Source organism: Esox lucius, chromosome 24, assembly GCF_011004845.1.
Source record: "Esox lucius isolate fEsoLuc1 chromosome 24, fEsoLuc1.pri, whole genome shotgun sequence".
NCBI lineage: Eukaryota > Metazoa > Chordata > Actinopteri > Esociformes > Esocidae > Esox > Esox lucius.
In genome coordinates, this window is record NC_047592.1 from 3807874 (window position 1) to 3829645 (window position 21772).

At 43.2% G+C, this 21772-nt stretch overlaps 1 protein-coding gene across 1 annotated transcript in view; it reads left to right on the plus strand.

Annotated features, from left to right (window-relative positions):
* The window catches only part of LOC105009201 (short transient receptor potential channel 5), a 71195-nt gene that overhangs the window by 43463 nt on the left and 5960 nt on the right, over nucleotides 1-21772 (plus strand). Inside the window, 12 exon segments of the mRNA XM_034290331.1 lie at nucleotides 9581-9718; nucleotides 9885-10083; nucleotides 11662-11801; nucleotides 15705-15848; nucleotides 15927-15983; nucleotides 16115-16236; nucleotides 19492-19570; nucleotides 19572-19691; nucleotides 21409-21420; nucleotides 21422-21436; nucleotides 21438-21500; nucleotides 21503-21628. Of these exon segments, the coding sequence (XP_034146222.1) occupies nucleotides 9581-9718; nucleotides 9885-10083; nucleotides 11662-11801; nucleotides 15705-15848; nucleotides 15927-15983; nucleotides 16115-16236; nucleotides 19492-19570; nucleotides 19572-19691; nucleotides 21409-21420; nucleotides 21422-21436; nucleotides 21438-21500; nucleotides 21503-21628 (1215 nt within the window).

Genomic DNA, 21772 nt, shown 5'->3' on the forward strand with positions numbered 1-21772 from the left:
ACTGTGGGTACTCCTGGGCACTGTGGGTACTCCTGGGCACTGGGGGTACCCCTGGACACTGGGTACTCCTGGGCACTGTGGGTACTCCTGGGCACTGTGGGTACTCCTGGACACTGGGGGTACCCCTGGACACTGGGTACTCCTGGGCACTGTGGGTACTCCTGGGCACTGTGGGTACTCCTGGACACTGTGGGTACTCCTGGACACTGTGGGTACTCCTGGGCACTGTGGGTACCCCTGGACACTGTGGGTACTCCTGGACACTGTGGGTACTCCTGGGCACTGTGGGTACTCCTGGGCACTGTGGGTACTCCTGGGCACTGTGGGTACACACAACTTTATCTACCTAGTCCATCTTTACGACTTTAATCCCCAAGGAAGTTGCCCAACACCTCCAGGATTCATTCCATCTGTCCGTCAGTCTCTGTCATCACACCTCTGCCCCCCCCTTTTTCTCTGAGTCTTGATCTCAATCTTCAAATCTGATAATTAGTTATCTGATAATTAGTTATCTGATAATTAGTAATCTGATAATTAGTAATCTGATAATTAGTTATCTGATAATTAGTAATCTGATAATTAGTAATCTGATAATTAGTAATCTGATAATTAGTTATCTGATAATTAGTAATCTGATAATTAGTTATCTGATAATTAGTTATCTGATAATTAGTAATCTGATAATTAGTAATCTGATAATTAGTTATCTGATAATTAGTAATCTGATAATTAGTAATCTGATAATTAGTTATCTGGTAATTAGTAATCTGATAATTAGTAATCTGATAATTAGTTATCTGATAATTAGTAATCTGATAATTAGTTATCTGATAATTAGTTATCTGATAATTAGTAATCTGATAATTAGTAATCTGATAATTAGTAAGGCGCTATAACTGGACGAACAGTGACGGTGAGAGACAGGGTGGGGGGGCAGAATAAGGGAGATATGGAGAGAGACAGGATTAAATTGAGCAGGGAGGGATTGAGAGGAGGGAGATTGTAGATTTTAAACTCATAGCACATCTCCCTAAGGTCCAGAAAACATAACAATTATTACACTTTTTGTTTTTATCATTATTTTCTTTATTAAACAGTGGGAAACACGTCCACTGTTGTAGGTACCATGATTTAAACGGAGCTACATACCAGTAGCTGGGTCCAATGTGAAATGTAGGAGTTGTCAATTGCAACACTTTCAAGCGTTTGCGCTGAGAGAGATGTGCAATTGAGCTTAATTCATATGACCTTTTCATGTAATGGAATTAACACAGAGACCTTAAATTACTTCATTGGAGGATGTTGTCCTGCATCTACTACTGTTACCAGAATAGTTCAACTACACAAATATACTAGCATGCACACACATACAGGCAAACCAATGCAAAAACACACACACACACACACACACTCATATGGCCTCAGGATTGTTGTGTACCAGTAAACAAACTCATGTAGAGGAATAACAAAGAGAGCAAGACATAGATAAGAGAGAGTAGGGACAGGAGAAAGACTGGGAGGAGGGGATGTGAAAAAATGGAAAGAAAGGAAGGAGGATAGAGGTGAGAGTGAGAGAGGAAAAAGGGGGGGTGGGTGGGGTTGTATGGAGGACAAATTGTTGCTGAATAATACAACATAAATCTGTTTTACTAGGCTGTGTTTCACTCTATTCATCTACACTCTTTATCTTTCTGGCTATACTGTACCTCTCACATCATCGTCCTTTTAACTTCCTCTCTATACTATCCTCTTCATCTTCCTCTCTCTTTTTACACCTCTTCCTCACTCACTCACACACACACACACACACACACGCACACACACACTGCCTTGGCCAGTCTGTTCTGCCTCAGAGGAAGGATGAGAGAGGTGGAAGGAGAGAGCGATGGAGGGATGTGAGGGATGAGTCTTTACACAAGGCCCCCATCATCCTCAGGGTGGCCATCATCCTCAGGGTGGCCATCATCCTCAGGGAGTCCATCATCCTCAGGGAGGAGTATTTAAGAGATGACCCCACTCAGGGGCTGGACCCAGGAGGTGGTGGGAATGTGTATCATCCAGAGGAAGCAGTGTTCAAAGAACGGTGTGCCGGACGCAAAAGTCCATCACTAGGATTGCGGACATTGTCAGTTGGTTATGGGGGGAGGGGTACTGATCTGAAGCGAGGAGCCGCAGGTAGGAGAGACCTGTCCTGAGAGAACCAGCATGGCTAGACGAGGTCATCTGGGAAAACATGTGAAGGAAGGTGTGAATGCAGTGGTGTGTTAGCACCTCCACCTCCAGAGGAGCATGTCCACCTCCAGAGGAGCACCTCCACCTCCAGAGGAGCACCTCTGCACCCCCCCTGGGGGAAAACAGCGGAAAGACAGCGTTTTCTCACGAGGCAACGAGAGCCTCTTTTAGAGCGGTGGCTAAATGGTTAAGTACGTTTATTTTGAGTTTGTGCTGACAACGTGACCCACACCTGAGCCAGAACCCGTCTGGTTTGTTCTGGGCCTCTTCATTTAGGCTGAATTTAGTGTCTGTTATGATCCTGCTGTCGGAGGGAGAATGGTGCCATGGGATGTTATGCAGAAACGTACTTGGGAAAAGCTGTGTGCTCCATGTCAGCACACATAAACAGTGATTCTTGTTTCCTGCATGTTAGTAGGACAACACGGGGATTTATAACTCCTACAGGGGCCGTGATGCCATTCAATCGAATCATGTGCAGTTCATCAAAATCGCCCGCAGTTTTGTCACTTTGACTACATCATTTGTGACTAATCAAAACGTGTCAGAGGCTTAATGCTGTTTTTGGTCACATGAATTTTGGTCACACCATGAATGCCGTTGTCCAGGTAAATGACTGAATAGGAGTACGGCAGCCATGTTCTCTGATGTCCACCCTGGAACTATACACATGTATGGGTGTATCGTCTCCAGGGTAACGTGTATCTCTTCAGGATGAATTCTCCACTGTAAGCAAGTGGTTTTATTGTCTCTCAACTGTCAAGTGAATATATGACACCCTCGCTGAGAGACATTTGTCCCGTTCACTCTGATTGGCTTTGTCTTGGTTTGGTCATTGCTTGTTTGGTCTGTGGTTGGTCAAAATCCGTTTGAAAATAGACAGGTCAGATGTGAAACGGAATACAATGTCTGTGTTTCCCAATTCAAAAGGTGTGTGGAATATGACCCACCTTTGAATACTTCTACATGATTAGCATTAAGGTTAGGTTAGGGTTATTTTAAGGTTACTGTCAGAGTGAGTTAAACTTTCAGAATTAGGAGCTGGGGCTTAAGGAATGTTTGTGTAATTGTAAAGAATTCGAGCATGTGTGTTTCATATATGTGTGTGTGTGTGTGTGTGTGCATGTGTGCATGTGCGTGTGTAATATCTTTGATGTGGAGCTTAACATGAGTGTTAAATTATTCATATCGTTTAGATTTAAGTGATTCAGATGCCTTCTGAAGAGATTAGAAAAGGATTAGCTGTTTCACACACACACACACACACACAGTGTGAGGTAAATTGTGATTTAAAGTAATCCGCTGGCATGTGTCTTCAATTAAGAAGATTTGTGTACACACACACACACACACACTTGCACTCACACACACACACACACAAACATTCCCACACAGTCAATTCAACAAGCCAAAACATTTATAAAATGTTTAAGGTTCTGTGTGTTAACAGGTCAGCTGAAGGTCTCCGTGGGTTTTAATTAGGGTATGGGTGTTATCAGCAAGAACATTCTGGTGACATTCACCAACACTGCAGGTAAAATTCACACAGGGTTTTACAATGTTCACCATTTCAGAATAATTACTATTATATGTAAAGATACAAACAACACGCATGTTTTAAGTTGGCCTCAAAGTATGAACACGTCTGAGCTCCTTAAGCTCCTTCAGGTTAAAGGATGGTATCGGACATAACATTTTAAATATCATCTGTACACAACTATGTATGGATTCTTGCATTCGTCACATGTACATGGAGGACCTGGTTCCCTGGTGAGGTGTTTTATCCTCAGGTCTGCCAGGGAAAAGCGTCTAAGTTTCCCTTCATTACGTCTTCAGGGCAGTACGGTCAGGAATATTCTCTCTTTAAACATGCATTGCTGTTGAGACCAAATGGGTCCCTGGGAATGATGTGCAGTGTCATATACGTATGTGTTGATTTGTGTCCCATGTCATCAGAACCACTCGCTTCAAAACATGGCAAACTGAGGGATGATACCCTTCTTCACAGCACAACACGGGAGGTTTATTTTGTTCTAATCTAAAGTCCCAGACTACGTATCTAAGTAGAATATCAATGAGTTTCAATGTCACCGTCTTCTGTAATACGTGGGATTACACCTGCCGTGTTGAAGGGAGGTGGTAATGAGGCCGCACCTGCCGTGTTGAAGGGAGGTGGCAATGAGGCCGCAACTGCCGTGTTGAAGGGAGGTGGCAATGAGGCCAGACCTGCCGTGTTGAAGGGAGGTGGCAATGAGGCTGCACCTGCCGTGTTGAAGGGAGGTGGCAATGAGGCCGCACCTGCCGTGTTGAAGGGAGGTGGCAATGAGGCCAGACCTGCCGTGTTGAAGGGAGGTGGCAATGAGGCTGCACCTGCCGTGTTGAAGGGAGGTGGCAATGAGGCCGCACCTGCCGTGTTGAAGGGAGGTGGCAATGAGGCAAGACCTGCCGTGTTGAAGGGAGGTGGTAATGAGGCAAGACCTGCCGTGTTGAAGGGAGGTGGTAATGAGGCCACACCTGCCGTGTTGAAGGGAGGTGGCAATGAGGCCGCACCTGCCGTGTTGAAGGGAGGTGGCAATGAGGCCGCACCTGCCGTGTTGAAGGGAGGTGGCAATGAGGCAGCAACTGAAACATGTTTCGCATTGAATGTGAAAATGTTTTGATGTATTTATTTTGAACCATCAAAGTAAGTCGTTGTATTTAGTTATTATGTAGTTTGGTGGTTATGTGTTTACTAAGAAGCAGATGTGTATAGAAAACACAAGTTATTCATTGGTAGCTTCAAGAAGTAATGAAAGAAAATCATTAAATTCAGTGTGACAAATAATCTGCTAATAGGACAGAGGAAATTGTGTTCTCTCCTGATTGGCTATAGTTGAATGAAAACACACACAAATACTTGAAGGACCCCTATAATAAAAAATAACCCTGTTTCACTATAAACCACTGACTCACCTTAACTCTCTCTCAGTCTGCTAACTGTTTCCTATATTTCCGGGGGCTAGCTTGATTAGCATTGAAATCAAATTAGTCTCCACGTTACACTGCATGTGCGCCGTACATAATATTATTGGCATGCTGGCATGAGACACAGCAAGATCACTAATACAGTGTAGCATTAGTTTTCATAGCATGGAGATCTGCCATCAGCAAATCTCTTTTAAAATGAAATATACATTTTAACCCAATGGGAAGGGATAAAGAACTGACCCTCGATTAGTGAATCAGTGCCAAAGAAGATAACATTGTTATGGTCATCTTGAAATGAAAACGTAACTCAGTTAGCATAACATTTGCATTGGATTAGCAAATGTTGCCCTTTCATTCATAAAGACTGGTTTCCTGCAGAAAATGAGCAAGAAAGAGAGAAAAAAAGAAAGAACGCATGACTGAGAAAGAGAGAGGGGTGAGGGAGAGGACAGAGACGAGGGCTGAGGACAAGAATAGAAGAGGGATGAGAGAAGAAATTCTACTAAGAGACGACAAAGTTATAAAGTAATAACAAATGTATGAAATAAGTGAGTGTAGCTGTGTGTCGGTATTTGCATGTGTGTTTCTGTGTGTTTTGTGTATGTTTGCTGTCTGTGTTGGTGTCTGAACGCCAACTTCATCCCAAAAAGAAAATGTAATTTATTTAGGCTAAATGTGTGTTTTTAAAGCACTGTGCATTCTTTTAGAAAACTGACACTGAGATATACGCCCTCAATGTGAAAGAAAACTAGAGGGATCGATAAAAAATTAAGAAATGCACAGAATGAAAGGGCGCTTAAAAATAATAGAGGAAGAGAGAAAGTGAGGAAGGTGGAGGATAGGAGATATTGTGGAAGAACAGAGGAAGGAACTAGAGACTGAGCAAGAAGAGAGGAAGAGGTGGATAAAGATGTACTCATCCCCATATCTCAGAGACAGAGAAACGGGAATCAGTACAGACAGAGTAACGGGAATCAGCACAGACAGAGAAACGGGAATCAGCACAGACAGAGAAACGGGAATCAGCACAGACAGAGAAACAGGAATCAGCACAGACAGAGAAACGGGAATCAGCACAGACAGAGAAACAGGAATCAGCACAGACAGAGAAACGTGAATCAACACAGATAGAGAAACGGGAATCAGCACAGACAGAGAAACGGGAATCAGCACAGACAGAGAAACGGGAATCAGCACAGATTGAGAAACGGGAATCAGCACAGACAGAGAAGCAGAGAAAGGGAAGAGGGAAATGAGCAGAAGACTGATCGGAATGCAGACAGGAGAACAGTGTAAATGGCATACTGGCAGGTACAGTAGGGAGGGAGGGAGGGAGGGAGGGAGGGAGGGAGGGAGGGAGGGAGGGGAGGGAGGGAGGGAGGGAGGGAGGGAGGGAGGGAGGGAGGGGGGGGTTATGTAGAGGAGGAGAGCAGACTGTCACATCATCACAACCCAGAGATCAACTGCTCATTTGCATACTGCAACCTAGCAACAGCTCTGGTCTGTACTCAATTGTTACATTACTGCTTACAGAAATGGGGAGACAGAGATGGAGGACAGGAAGAGAGGGATGGCAAGAGAAAGAGAATGAACAGGGAGTTAGAGAAACGGGGGGGGGGGGGGGGTAAGAATTGTTAGTCCTCTCAAAGCACCTCTAAATGGTATTTCACTGGATCTCTCTTTTCCCTTTATCCACATAATGAATTCCTCTTCCTAGTTGATAAGCGTTTTGCGTCAGCCATACCAGGGAAAATGTGTGTCCGTGTGTTTATAATAACGTCGTCCTTTTCCCAGAATATTGGTTAGAAATTGAAGGGAAATTATGTCCAGTTGTAATTAGATTGATCCTATTTAATGGCAGTAACATAATGCCTAGTTATAATGTGATTAGTCCTATGTGATTGTAGTAAAAAAATTGTCCAGTTGTGAAGTAATCGGTCCGATAACCTGCTTGTCTGTGGTTGTCTGTTTTGTATTCAGTTATTAACTGTAAGGTTATCACATGTTTAGATAGTACATGCTTAACTGTAAGGTTATCACCTGTTTAGATAGTACATGCTTAACTGTAAGGTTATCACCTGTTTAGATAGTACATGCTTAACTGTAAGGTTATCACATGTTTAGATAGTACATGGTTAACTGTAAGGTTATCACCTGTTTAGATAGTACATGCTTAACTGTAAGGTTATCACCTGTTTAGATAGTACATGCTTAACTGTAAGGTTATCACATGTTTAGATAGTACATGCTTAACTGTAAGGTTATCACCTGTTTAGATAGTACATGCTTAACTGTAAGGTTATCACCTGTTTAGATAGTACATGCTTAACTGTATGGTTATCACATGTTTAGATAGTACATGCTTAACTGTAAGGTTATCACCTGTTTAGATAGTACATGCTTAACTGTAAGGTTATCACATGTTTAGATAGTACATGCTTAACTGTAAGGTTATCACCTGTTTAGATAGTACATGCTTAACTGTAAGGTTATCACATGTTTAGATAGTACATGCTTAACTGTAAGGTTATCACATGTTTAGATAGTACATGCTTAACTGTAAGGTTATCACCTGTTTAGATAGTACATGCTTAACTGTATGGTTATCACATGTTTAGATAGTACATGCTTAACTGTAAGGTTATCACCTGTTTAGATAGTACATGCTTAACTGTAAGGTTATCACATGTTTAGATAGTACAGGCTTAACTGTAAGGTTATCACCTGTTTAGATAGTACAGGCTTAACTGTAAGGTTATCACATGTTTAGATAGTACAGGCTTAACTGTAAGGTTATCACATGTTTAGATTGTACATGCTTAACTGTAAGGTTATCACATTTTTAGATAGTACATGCTTAACTGTAAGGTTATCACATGTTTAGATAGTACATGCTTAACTGTAAGGTTATCACCTGTTTAGATAGTACATGCTTAACTGTAAGGTTATCACATGTTTACATAGTACATGCTTAACTGTAAGGTTATCACATGTTTAGATAGTACATGCTTAACTGTAAGGTTATCACATGTTTAGATAGTACATGCTTAACTGTAAGGTTATCACATGTTTACATAGTACATGCTTAACTGTAAGGTTATCACATGTTTAGATAGTACATGCTTAACTGTAAGGTTATCACATGTTTAGATAGAAACACCAAATACCCCCACAGACACACACACAGACACACATACACACATACACACATACACACAAACACACCCACAGGCACTCCCACAGACACACACAAACAAACACACCCACAGACACACACACTTAGAAACACCCACAGACACACAGACACACACACGGTTCATCAAGACTGACTCCTGAATGGTGTGTTGTATTAAGGATCAACTTTCAGCAGGCAGTTTCTAGCTGCATTCGATTCACATGGATGCATTTACACTCTAAATTCCATGATACAAAACGTCAGACGAGGCCTTGTTAGCTAACGTGAAGTGTGCTTAGTATCTTGGCTGAATAGACAATGGCATAATTGCCTGTCAACCAGCTCATCAGCTCCTTAATTGGCTGTCTACTAGCCAATAATCTTCCTAATTGGCTGTTTACCTGCCAATCATCTCCCTAATTTGCAGTACTCCAACCAATCACGGCCACCCAGGTGCCATTCAGGGCGCTGTAACTTTGTAGGACAGCTTTCTTGATCGGGGCGGAACGAGGGCATCCTTGCTTCATGATAACTTTTTTTATTCCAGTTTTCTGGGATATTGTTGCTACAGTAGCTAGCGAGGTATTTGCATTTCAAAACGCCCTGTTTGATACTTCACAGTATTTTCTATGAGTTATACTCAAAAGATGCATGGCACTCTGCTCAGCTGGGTCTCTCCTATCAAATCCAACGGTCATTGCCGTTGAGGTCGTCTTCGGGTTTGTTGTTGTGCCCAGTTCTTAGAACAGGATCTGGCTGGCTGGTTCTTAGAACAGGATCTGGCTGGCTGGTTCTTAGAACAGGATCTGGCTGGCTGGTTCTTAGAACAGGATCTGGCTGGCTGGTACTTAGGCTCACTACTCTAAACAGGTTACTGGTGTTGGTACTTTTTAAATAGAGTTTCTCTGTGAATTATCTGACCCGCTGCATGTTAGAGTTAGAGAGTATTCCTTACCCCTGACCTCGGGTTTGGAAACGTAATTCTGCCTTTCCCTGTCTGTTTTTGAACCGTTCTCTCGTCTTTCGGCTTTCTTTTTCTCTCTCTCCCTCCCTACACCCCTCCCTCTCTTTCTCACTCTTGCTGTCTTCTCTCTCTCTCGTAACCCAACAGCTGCTAGCTACTGATAGTACCACGATTCACCTGTTTTTGTAATTTCTCTTTCTCTCTGTGTGTGTCTGTGTGTGTGTGTGTGTGTGTGTGTGTAGTTCGTAGCCCAGCCTAACTGCCAACAGCTGCTAGCCACTCTCTGGTATGATGGTTTCCCTGGCTGGAGGAGGAGACACTGGGCTGTCAAGCTGGTCACCTGTTTCATCATTGGACTGCTCTTTCCTGTCTTCTCATTGGTTAGTACACTCCTCTCTCCAGATCTCCCCCCCTCCCTCCCTCCCTCCTTTCCCCCCATCATCCCCCGTTTTACTTCCCCTCTGCTTTTACCTCACCTCCCTTCGATCTTTACTTACGTGTCTCTCCATCCCCCTCCCTCCCTCTTTCCCTCCCCCTCTACTCCAGATCTATCTCTTGGCCCCTAAGAGTGCCCTGGGTCTGTTTGTGAAGAAACCCTTCATCAAGTTCATCTGTCACACAGCGTCATACCTCACCTTCCTCTTCCTCCTTCTGCTGGCGTCCCAACACATCGCCCGGACCAACCTCCATGTCCAAGGTCCTCCACCTACCGTGGTGGAATGGATGATCTTACCATGGGTACTGGGTGAGTTTGCCTGTTGAGTGGATGATTTTATGTTGTTACTGGATGAGTTCACATGTTCAGTGGAGGATGTTTACCATGGTTACTGGATGAGTTTACATGTTCAGTGGATGATTTTTACCATGGTAACTGGATGAGTTCACATGTTCAGTGGAGGATTTTTACCATGGTTACTGGATGAGTTCACACGTTCGGTGGAGGATGTTTACCATGGTTACTGGATGAGTTCACATATTCAGTGGATGATTTTTACCATGGTTACTGGATGAGTTCACATGTTCAGTGGAGGTTGTTTACATTAGTTACTGGATGAGTTAGCCTGTTGTTACACTTGTAGCATATCAATCAAATCAATCAATCAAATTTATTTATAAAGCCCTTTTTACAACAGCAGTTGTCACAAAGTGCTTTACAGAGACACCCGGCCTTAAACCCCAAGGAGCAAACAACAGTAGTGTTGGATTTCAGTGGCTAGGAATTTTAGGAAGAAACCTAGAGAGGACCCAGGCTCAGAGGGGTGACCAGTCCTCTTCTGGCTGTGCCGGGTGAGATATTAAGAGTCCAATTGGAATAATAAATACATTTCTCTGGGCTAAATCCAGAGTCTTTTTGATTATAGACTAGGTCAAAAGTATGACCAGGTGGACAAGGACAGGGACAGCAACGGTCCACCCAAACCAGGTACTCCGCAGGTGTGGACCAGGACCTCATGTCCTCCTAAAGTTTAAAACGGGAGGAGACTGAGAAAAGTTAGAAGTGCATTCCTCATATCCCCCAGCACAATAATATAGCAGCGTAACACCTTGGAACTGAGACGGGGGGGGTCCGGTGACACTGTGGCCCTACCTGGGGGAGGCCCCGGACAGGGCCCAACAGGCAGGAAATCAATCCACCCACATTGCCAGGCATCAACCAAAGGGACACCCACCAACCGCAACCCCCCTGAATGAGGGCCGAGTATTGCCAGCAGCGTACAGCCCAATTGCACAAGTGCGCAACAGAGAGACAACAACAAGCCAGTGACTCTTCCCCCGAAATGCATTGGAGGGAGGGCATCCCAGTGGCGACAAGAGACAGTGGCACCTGGCAAGACAGCAAGGGTGGACAGTATCAAGCCTACTGGTCACCTTCACGCCCCTGGGCCAGGCTACACCTAATTATAAACCGTGCTGTAGAGATGAGTTTTTAGTAGACACTTGAAAGTTTACACTGTGTTTGCATTTCTAACCTTAATTGGCAGATCATTCTACAGTAGTGGAGCTCTATGAGAAAAGCCCTGCCGCCAGCTGTTTGTTTAGAAATTCTAGGTACAATTAAAAGGCCTGCATCTTGCGATCGTAGGTTACGTGTAGGTATGTATGTATGTATGTATGTATAGCATATGACAAATAAATCTGTCTCCTCTGCTGTCTCCCCCTTTATCTCTGTCTCCCCCTCTGTCTCCCCCTGAGTCTCCCCTCTGCGTCTCCCCTCTGCGTCTCCTCTCTGTGTCTCCCCTATGCGTCTCTCCTCTATGTCTCCCCTCTGTGTCTCCCCCTCTGTGTCTCTCCTCTGTGTCTCCTCATCTGTGTCTCCTGACAGGTTTTATCTGGGCAGAGATTAAGGAGATGTGGGATGGTGGTTTTACTGAGTACATCCATGACTGGTGGAATCTCATGGACTTTGCTATGAACTCTCTCTACCTGGCTACCATATCCTTGAAGATAGTGGCTTATGTGAAGGTAACACACACGCACACACACACACACACGCACACACACGCACACACACACACGCACACACACACACGTATACACACGGTACACAACAATGCCACCCTGTCTGACCATCCGCAGCAGCTTTGTGATGAGACTGAAGGATCCACGTCTTCAGGTCAAGATTATTTCACAGCTATAAAGTATCATATATATAAACACCCTGTTCTATAAACACCCTGTTCTATAAACACCCTGTTCTATAAACACACTGTTCTATAAACATACTGTTCTATAAACACCCTGTTCTATAAACACACTGTTCTATAAACACACTGTTCTATAAACACACTGTTCTATAAACATACTGTTCTACAAACATACTGTTCTATAAACACACTGTTCTATAAACACACTGTTCTATAAACATACTGTTCTATAAACATACTGTTCTATAAACACACTGTTCTATAAACATACTGTTCTATAAACACCCTGTTCTATTAACACACTGTTCTATAAACATACTGTTCTATAAACACCCTGTTCTATAAACACACTGTTCTATAAACACCCTGTTCTATAAACATACTGTTCTATAAACACCCTGTTCTATAAAAACAATGTTCTATAAACACCCTGTTCTATAAACACACTGTTCTATAAACACCCTGTTCTATAAACACATTGTTCTATAAACACCCTGTTCTATAAACACCCTGTTCTATATAAACAATGTTCTATAAACACCCTGTTCTATAAACACACTGTTCTATAAACACCCTGTTCTATAAACCCCCTGTTCTATATAAACAATGTTCTATAAACACCCTGTTCTATAAACACCCTGTTCTATATAAACAATGTTCTATAAACACCCTGTTCTATAAACACCCTGTTCTATATAAACAATGTTCTATAAACACTCTGTTCTATAAAAACAATGTTCTATAAACACCCTGTTCTATAAACACCCTGTTCTATATAAACAATGTTCTATAAACACCCTGTTCTATAAACACCCTGTTCTATAAAAACAATGTTCTATAAACACCCTGTTCTATAAAAAAAAAATTCTATAAACACCCTGTTCTATAAAAACAATGTTCTATAAACACACTGTTCTATAAACACCCTGTTGTATAAAAACAATGTTCTATAAACACCCTGATCTATAAACACACTGTTCTATAAACACCCTGTCATATATACTATGGTCAACACTGTTCTATAAACACCCTGTCATACATACTATGGTCAACACTGTTCTATAAACACCCTGTCATATATACTATGGTCAACACTGTTCTATAAACACACTGTCATATATACTATGGTCAACACTGTTCTATAAACACCCTGTCATACATACTATGGTCAACACTGTTCTATAAACACACTGTCATATATACTATGGTCAACACTGTTCTATAAACACCCTGTCATATATACTATGGTCAACACTGTTCTATAAACACACTGTCATATATACTATGGTCAACACTGTTCTATAAACACACTGTCATATATACTATGGTCAACACTGTTCTATAAACACACTGTCATATATACTATGGTCAACACTGTTCTATAAACACACTGTCATATATACTATGGTCAACACTGTTCTATAAACACCCTGTCATATATACTATGGTCAACACTGTTCTATAAACACACTGTCATATATACTATGGTCAACACTGTTCTATAAACACACTGTCATATATACTATGGTCAACACTGTTCTATAAACACCCTGTCATATATACTATGGTCAACACTGTTCTATAAACACACTGTCATATATACTATGGTCAACACTGTTCTATAAACACACTGTCATATATACTATGGTCAACACTGTTCTATAAACACACTGTCATATATACTATGGTCAACACTGTTCTATAAACACACTGTCATATATACTATGGTCAACACTGTTCTATAAACACACTGTCATATATACTATGGTCAACACTGTTCTATAAACACACTTCTATAAACATCCTGTTCTATAAATACTGTTCTATAAACATCCTGTTCTATAAACACACTTCTATAAACATCCTGTTCTATAAACACTGTTCTATAAACACCCTGTTCTATAAACACCCTGTTCTATAAACACACTTCTATAAACACCTTGTTCTATAAAAACCCTGGTGTATAAATACCCTGTTCTATATACACACTGTTCTATAAGCACTATGTTCTATAAACACTATGTTCTATCTTCTACATAATGTTCTATCAGCAGTTTGTTCTACGTTCAACAGAATGTTCTATCAACACTATGTTCATCGTTCAACACTATGTTCTATCAACACAATGTTCGATGTTCAACACAATGTTCTATCAACACTATGTTCTATAAACACTATGTTCTATCAACACTATGTTCTATGTTCAACAATATGTTCTATCAACACTATATTCTATGTTCAACCCAATGTTCTATCAACACTATGTACTATCAACACTATGTTTGACGTTCAACACAATGTTCTATCAACACTATGTTCTATAAACACTTTGTTCTATGTTCAACAATATGTTCTATCAACACTATATTCTATGTTCAACACTTTGTTCTATCAACTTTATGTTCTACGTTCAACACTTTGTTCTGTCAACATAGTGTTTGACGTTCAATACAATGTTCTATCAACACTATGTTCTATCAAGACTATTTTCGATGTTCAACACAATGTTCTGTCAACACTATGTTCCAGCAACGCTATGTTCTATCAACACTATGTTATAGCAACACTATGTTTGACGTTCAACACTATGTTCTGTCAACACAATGTTCTATCAACACTATGTTCTATCAAGACTATTTTCGATGTTCAACACAATGTTCTGTCAACACTATGTTCTATCAACACTATGTTATAGCAACACTATGTTTGACGTTCAACACTATGTTCTATCAACACTATGTTCTATCAACACTATGTTTTAGCAACGCTATGTCCATCGTTCAACACTTTGTTCTATCAACACTATTTTCGACGTTCAACACTATGTTCTATCAACACTATGTTCTATGTTCAACAATATGTTCTATCAACACTATATTCTATGTTCAACCCAATGTTCTATCAACACTATGTACTATCAACACTATGTTTGACGTTCAACACAATGTTCTATCAACACTATGTTCTATAAACACTTTGTTCTATGTTCAACAATATGTTCTATCAACACTATATTCTATGTTCAACACTTTGTTCTATCAACTTTATGTTCTACGTTCAACACTTTGTTCTGTCAACATAGTGTTTGACGTTCAATACAATGTTCTATCAACACTATGTTCTATCAAGACTATTTTCGATGTTCAACACAATGTTCTGTCAACACTATGTTCCAGCAACGCTATGTTCTATCAACACTATGTTATAGCAACACTATGTTTGACGTTCAACACTATGTTCTGTCAACACAATGTTCTATCAACACTATGTTCTATCAAGACTATTTTCGATGTTCAACACAATGTTCTGTCAACACTATGTTCTATCAACACTATGTTATAGCAACACTATGTTTGACGTTCAACACTATGTTCTATCAACACTATGTTCTATCAACACTATGTTTTAGCAACGCTATGTCCATCGTTCAACACTTTGTTCTATCAACACTATTTTCGACGTTCAACACTACGTTCTATCAGCACTATGTTCTACTCTCCTCAACTCAATAGACCTTTGAGTGTTGGTCATAATCCTGCAAAATGGATTCCTTCCATACTGATTACATTTAAAACAAGAGCCCGACCATGCCAGGATTGAACATTGACATGATTTTGTGCATGTACTATACTTTATCTTCCTTCTTTATCTCTTCCCCCTCTCTCCCGTCCCTCCTTTTTCCTTTCCCTCTCCCCCTCCCTCTCCCCCTCCCTCCCTGAAGTACAACTCCTCCCGCCCCAGAGAGGAGTGGGAAATGTGGCATCCGACCCTGATAGCAGAAGCTTTGTTTGCTATAGCCAACATCTTCAGCTCCCTGCGCCTCATCTCTCTGTTCACAGCCAACTCACACCTGGGGCCCTTACAGGTGAGTGTGTCCTTCATTATGATGATGAAGATGACGATGAGGTGACAGCCATGATCATGATGATGCTGGTGATTTCAGATCTCACTTGGACGGATGCTGCTGGACATTCTCAAGTTTCTCTTCATATACTGTTTGGTGAGAAACACACACACACCTTTAACTGTCACCTGCAGTGTTTAGGGTGTGGTGTCTAAAGGAATGTATTCAGGAAGTGTCCCTGTCTAACCCCTGTGTCTTTGCGTGCGTGTGTGTGCGTGCATTTCTAGGTCCTGCTGGCTTTTGCCAATGGTCTGAACCAGTTGTATTTCTACTACGAGACCAAAGCTTCTGAAGAACCCAACAACTGCAAGGGCATCCGCTGTGAGAAGCAGAACAACGCCTTCTCGACGTAAGAGACACCCCCCCCCCCCCCACACACACACACACATACACACACACACACACACACACACCCATGTGAGTGGGGTCCATTTCATTGGTGAACAGAGTGGTGTCCTTTCAGCTGGGAAGCCATTATGGTGAATGTAGATGAGTTGATTAAGGTTTGTTTTGGCCCGATGTTATTGATTAGAATTCACCAATACAGTCAGAGATGCACCCAATGACACTCATTATGCAAATGAAAAAACACTCCAACTCATTAATATGTATGAGTGAGAAGACACAAATGCGCTTTCTCTTTTTCTTTTCTGCCTCCCTGCTCTATCCGTCCCTCTCGTCATCTCTTTCGTTTTCACCTTCTGTCCGTCCCTGTCTGTCCGTCCCTGTCTGTCCGTCCCTGTCTGTCCGTCCCTGTCTGTCCATCCCTGTCTGTCCATCCCTGTCTGTCCATCCCTGTCTGTCCATCCCTGTCTGTCCATCCCTGTCTGTCCGTCCCTGTCTGTCCGTACCTGTCCGTCCCTGTCTGATGATGGCATGTTAGGATGAATGGCCTTTCTATGACTTATGGCACTTTGATGCTGCGCAGTGTCTTACCACCTACATAGCCCTTGATGTGCACGCACACATCCACACAAAAAACACACACAGGCACATACACACACACACATCCACGCAAAACACACACACAGGCACATACACACAGATACGTTTATTTTTATATATATAAAAATATATATATACACACACACATACACATCTACACTGATTTATCAGCTACACAGACCAGCGGCATCCGCTTATGACTTGGTGAGAAATTGACCTGGCAGTAGTTTATAGAGAAACGCAGCGGAGAGAGAGAGTCAATGAAGGGATAGAGAGGGGAGAGGTTAGAGGGAGTTAGTGAAGGGATAGAGAGGGGAGAGGTTAGATGGAGTTAGTGAAGGGGGAGAGAGGGGAGAGGTTAGAGGGAGTTAGTGAAGGGGGAGAGAGGGGAGGGGTTAGAGGGAGTTAGTGAAAGGGGAGAGAGGGGAGGGGTTAGAGGGAGTTAGTGAAGGGGGAGAGAGGGGAGAGGTTAGAGGGCATGGTAGAGTGTGAGGAGATGGAGGAGGAGAGAGATTGGCATGGTAGAGTGAAAGGAGGAGAGAGGAGGAGAGAGATTGGCATGGTAGAGTGAGAGGAGGAGAGAGGAGGAGAGAGATTGGCATGGTAGAGTGTGAGGAGATGGAGGAGGAGAGAGATTGGCATGGTAGAGTGTGAGGAGATGGAGGAGGAGAGAGATTGGCATGGTAGAGTGTGAGGAGATGGAGGAGGAGAGAGATTGGCATGGTAGACTGAGAGGAGGAGAGAGGAGGAGAGAGATTGGCATGGTAGAGTGAGAGGAGATGGAGTTTGGAAAATGAATAACATTATAATAATACATAGTTAGTGTCATTTGATTAGACTGGGATCTGTTTCTCTTTTCGTCCATCCTTTCTCTATGTTTTGCTCTTTCCTTTCTTCCTGGCAGGAATGACTCATCGTCCTCATTCCCCATCTCACAGGAATGACAGTAGTTCTGTTCACTGTTAAATATTTCATACTACACAAAGACAACCCTGGAATCTTACACACACATAAAGACAATCAGACACACACACACAGTGTTGTATAACCGTTACTCTTACACCCCCTCTCCCCCCAGACACTTTGCACGGTCTCTGTCTTCCTCTTCGTCTTCTCGATCTCATTATTCCTCCCCTCCGTCTGCATTGCAAATCTGTACCTACTGTCTATCTCATCTTTTTTCTCTCTCTCTGTCTTCCACTTTTTCTCTGCCTCACCACTCCGTAATCTCAGTTCAGTTTTAATTTCAGGGGTATTTGTTTACAGTGCCACAGAAACTGGAAATAAAGAAACAACTAAATACAACAGTAAAACATACTAAATACAACTAAAATAAAATCAATGGAAAAATACGAAATAAGAGTACAAAAAAGGCATTCAATTATAAGCTATGTACATTGTGGTAAAAACAAACAATAGGTATAAGAATACATAGGGAAAACACGTAAATCCCCAAAAAACTGGCTATATTCACAATGTTCTTTCTCCATGGCAACAGGTCATAAATCGTGCTGCTGTGATTGCACATTACAGTTTTTTGCCCAGATACAGGAGTTGTTCGATGTTTGTTTTCAAATTTTGTGTGGGTCTGTATGATCTGACGGAAATATGTGTTTCTGTGTTGTTATACATTTGTCAGGAGGTTAGGAAGTGCAGCTCAGTTTCCACCTCATTTGGCGGGCAGTGTAAACACAGTCTGTCTTCTTTGGAGAGCCATGTCTGCCTGTGGCGGCCTCTTATAGTAAAGGCCATTCTGTCTCTTTTCTGTTTTTTAAATAATTATTTTTTCCCTCTGTAAATCTACTGTATATTCGCTATAAATAAATCACCCTCTCTTTTCCTCTCTGTACTCACTTTCATTTCTCTTTCTCTCCCTCTGTCTCCCTCTGTCTCTCTCTCTACTATATCCCCTTTCTCCCTTTTCTCCCCATGTATTAATTGTCTACTCCTCCTAGTCCATTCTCCTCTCTCCCCCTCCTGCCTCTCTCCTTTCTCCCCGTCCCATTGCTCCTCTCTCTCTCGCTGGAAGGGTGTGATTCATCACATTATGTTGTGTGTGGAGTTGTTGTTGCCAAATGACACCTCATCAAATATTGGATTACTCTTATAGCATCTCTGCCAGGGAGGGAGAGAGAGAAGGAGGAGAGAGGGAGAAAGGGATGTGGAAGGAGGGAGGGATGAAGGAGGAGGGAGGCGGATGTGGGAGGATGGAGAGAGAGAGAGGTATTTGGGAGGAGGGTGGGAGAGAAGGAGGGGGGAATGTGGGAGGAGGGAGGGAAAGAGGGAGGGATGTGGGAGGTGGAGGGAGGGCGAGAGAGAGGGATGTGTGAGGAGGGAGGGAGAGAGGGAGGGATGTGGGAGGTGGAGGGAGGGCGAGAGAGAGAGAGGGATGTGTGAGGAGGGAGGGAGGGATGAATGTGGAGAAGAGGGGAGGGAGAGGGGGAGGGATGTGTGAGGAGGGAGGGAGGAGGAGGTGCACAGGGACTTAGTGTTGACACTAACACATATCTTCTCCTCTCCACCTCCAGGGAGATGTGGCCCTCAGTGGAAAGACATGCTTCAGACTTTCTTGTGAACATGTTTAGGAGTGAAACTCTCCATCCTGTTTCTCTCTCTCTCCTACCACTTCTCTTCTGGTGGCTTTCTTTTTCTCCCCAGGTTGTTTTGAGACGCTCCAGTCATTGTTCTGGTCGGTCTTCGGCCTGCTGAACCTCTACGTGACCAGCGTGAAGGCCCGCCAACGAGTTCACTGAGTTTGTGGGCGCCACCATGTTCGGGGACCTACAACGTTCATCTCCCTGGTGGTGGCTGCTCAACATGCTGATCGCCATGATGAACAACTCCTACCAGCTCATCGCTGTCAGTAGGACTGCTGTCATTCAATTAGTCCTTCACCTGATTGATTGCCCTGATAAACATCCCCATCAACTAATAGCTGGGAGAAGGACAGCCCTCATTCATCCGCTTGTTTTTTGTATTGGTCAATGGTCCTGTTAAAACCTTTTTCTCTCCTGGTAGTCTCAGCTGGTTTCAAAACTCTCTTTTCCCAGCTGTTGGGGGGGATTGTATCTACCGGTATAACAGTCAGCACTCATGTCCCCGCCTTAAGTAACAAGTCCTTATTTATGGGATGATTGATCATAACAGTTTGACAGTGGTGACGCTGTGAGGATCGTAGTGACTGTGGGGGTGTGCGTTTAATGTGAATGACACACACCCACGCACACATTCAGAGCCAATCACACAGCTTTCAAGGCATGACTCTACAACACCGCTGAGGGGTGTTGTCGTCGCTAGCTTCTGAATCCCACTAACCGCAAAACTGTCCTACGCTTATAATTTTACACTTTGATTTGACTAATCTCTAGATTACTAGACACTGTGGAAAGTGTTATTAAAGTTTATTATTACAGACTTATTATGTTAATTAGACACTATTATTTAGATATTTAAGACTATTATTAAGATTATTAGAGGATATTGTTTACGTTATTAGAGACCATCATATAGATTGTTAAGAGGCCATTATTGATCCTGAGTTCAGGAATGTACACTGGATTGTACTTCTTAGATGCGTACATTCATTAATGTTCACACGACGGACCAGAAGGTTCTGAGTGCTACGTTTGAAAAGGGCTCGTGTGTAGCCCCGTTCAGCTCCGTTGTGAGTCGCTGTGAACGCAGACGGATGGACACTGTGGAGCCGGCTGGCGGGCTAGATGACATGGTGTTACCTGCAGCTGTCGAACAGCGGGACCACTGTGAACACACGCTCCTCGGGGCTAACGCAGTCAGCCGCTGCCAGACAGTATTGGCAGTTTTTCATTCATTCTTTAATAACTGATTGACCAAGTGTTTTCTCCCCGTCTCCATCCCTCTACCTCCTCTCCGTCCCTCTACCTCCTCTCCATCCCTCTACCTCCTCTCCGTCCCTCTACCTCCTCTCCATCCCTCTACCTCCTCTCCATCCCTCTACCTCCTCTCCATCCCTCTACCTCCTCTCCGTTCCTCTACCTCCTCTCCATCCCTCTACCTCCTCTCCGTCCCTCTACCTCCTCTCCATCCCTCTACCTCCTCTCCTTCCCTCTACCTCCTCTCTGTCCCTCTACCTCCTCTCCGTCCCTCTACCTCCTCTCCAACCCTCTACCTCCTCTCCGTTCCTCTACCTCCTCTCCATCCCTCTACCTCCTCTCCTTCCCTCTACCTCCTCTCTGTCCCTCTACCTCCTCTCCGTCCCTCTACCTCCTCTCCGTCCCTCTACCTCTTCTCCGTCCCTCTATCTCCTCTCTGTCCCTCTACCTCCTCTCCATCCCTCTACCTCCTCTCCGTCCCTCTACCTCCTCTCCGTCCCTCTACCTCATCTCCGTCCCTCTACCTCCTCTCCATCCCTCTACCTCCTCTCCATCCCTCTACCTCATCTCCGTCCCTCTACCTCCTCTCCTCTTTCTGCCTCTGTCATCTCTCCCTACTGCTCTACCCCATTTCTTCCCTTTCCTCTCTTACACCTTCACCTCTTTCTCTCTCTCATTCCCTTTCTAATTCTTCCTCCTTACTTTTTTCCCTCTCTCTCCACCAGGACCATGCAGACAATTGAGTGGAAGTTTGGCCCGGACGAAGCTGTGGATGAGTTATTTTGACGAGGGGGGAAACTCTTGCCCGCCCCCGTTCAAACATCGTTCCCAAGTCCTAAATTCTGTGTGGTACCTGTGGTCTTTGGCTCCACCATAAAATCTGCAGGAGAGGAGCGCCCCCCTGCGGACGACACGCACAAACACCAGAACCTACGGGAGTTCACGGTACGAACGGAACCTTTAAATAATAAAGACACAGAAACTCACTCCAATACACTCCTTCAGTCCTTGTGGGAACCTGAGACCTAACCAGACCCAGAAATCCATGTTCCTAATTCCCTAACTGTAACTTCAATAAGCTGTTATGCC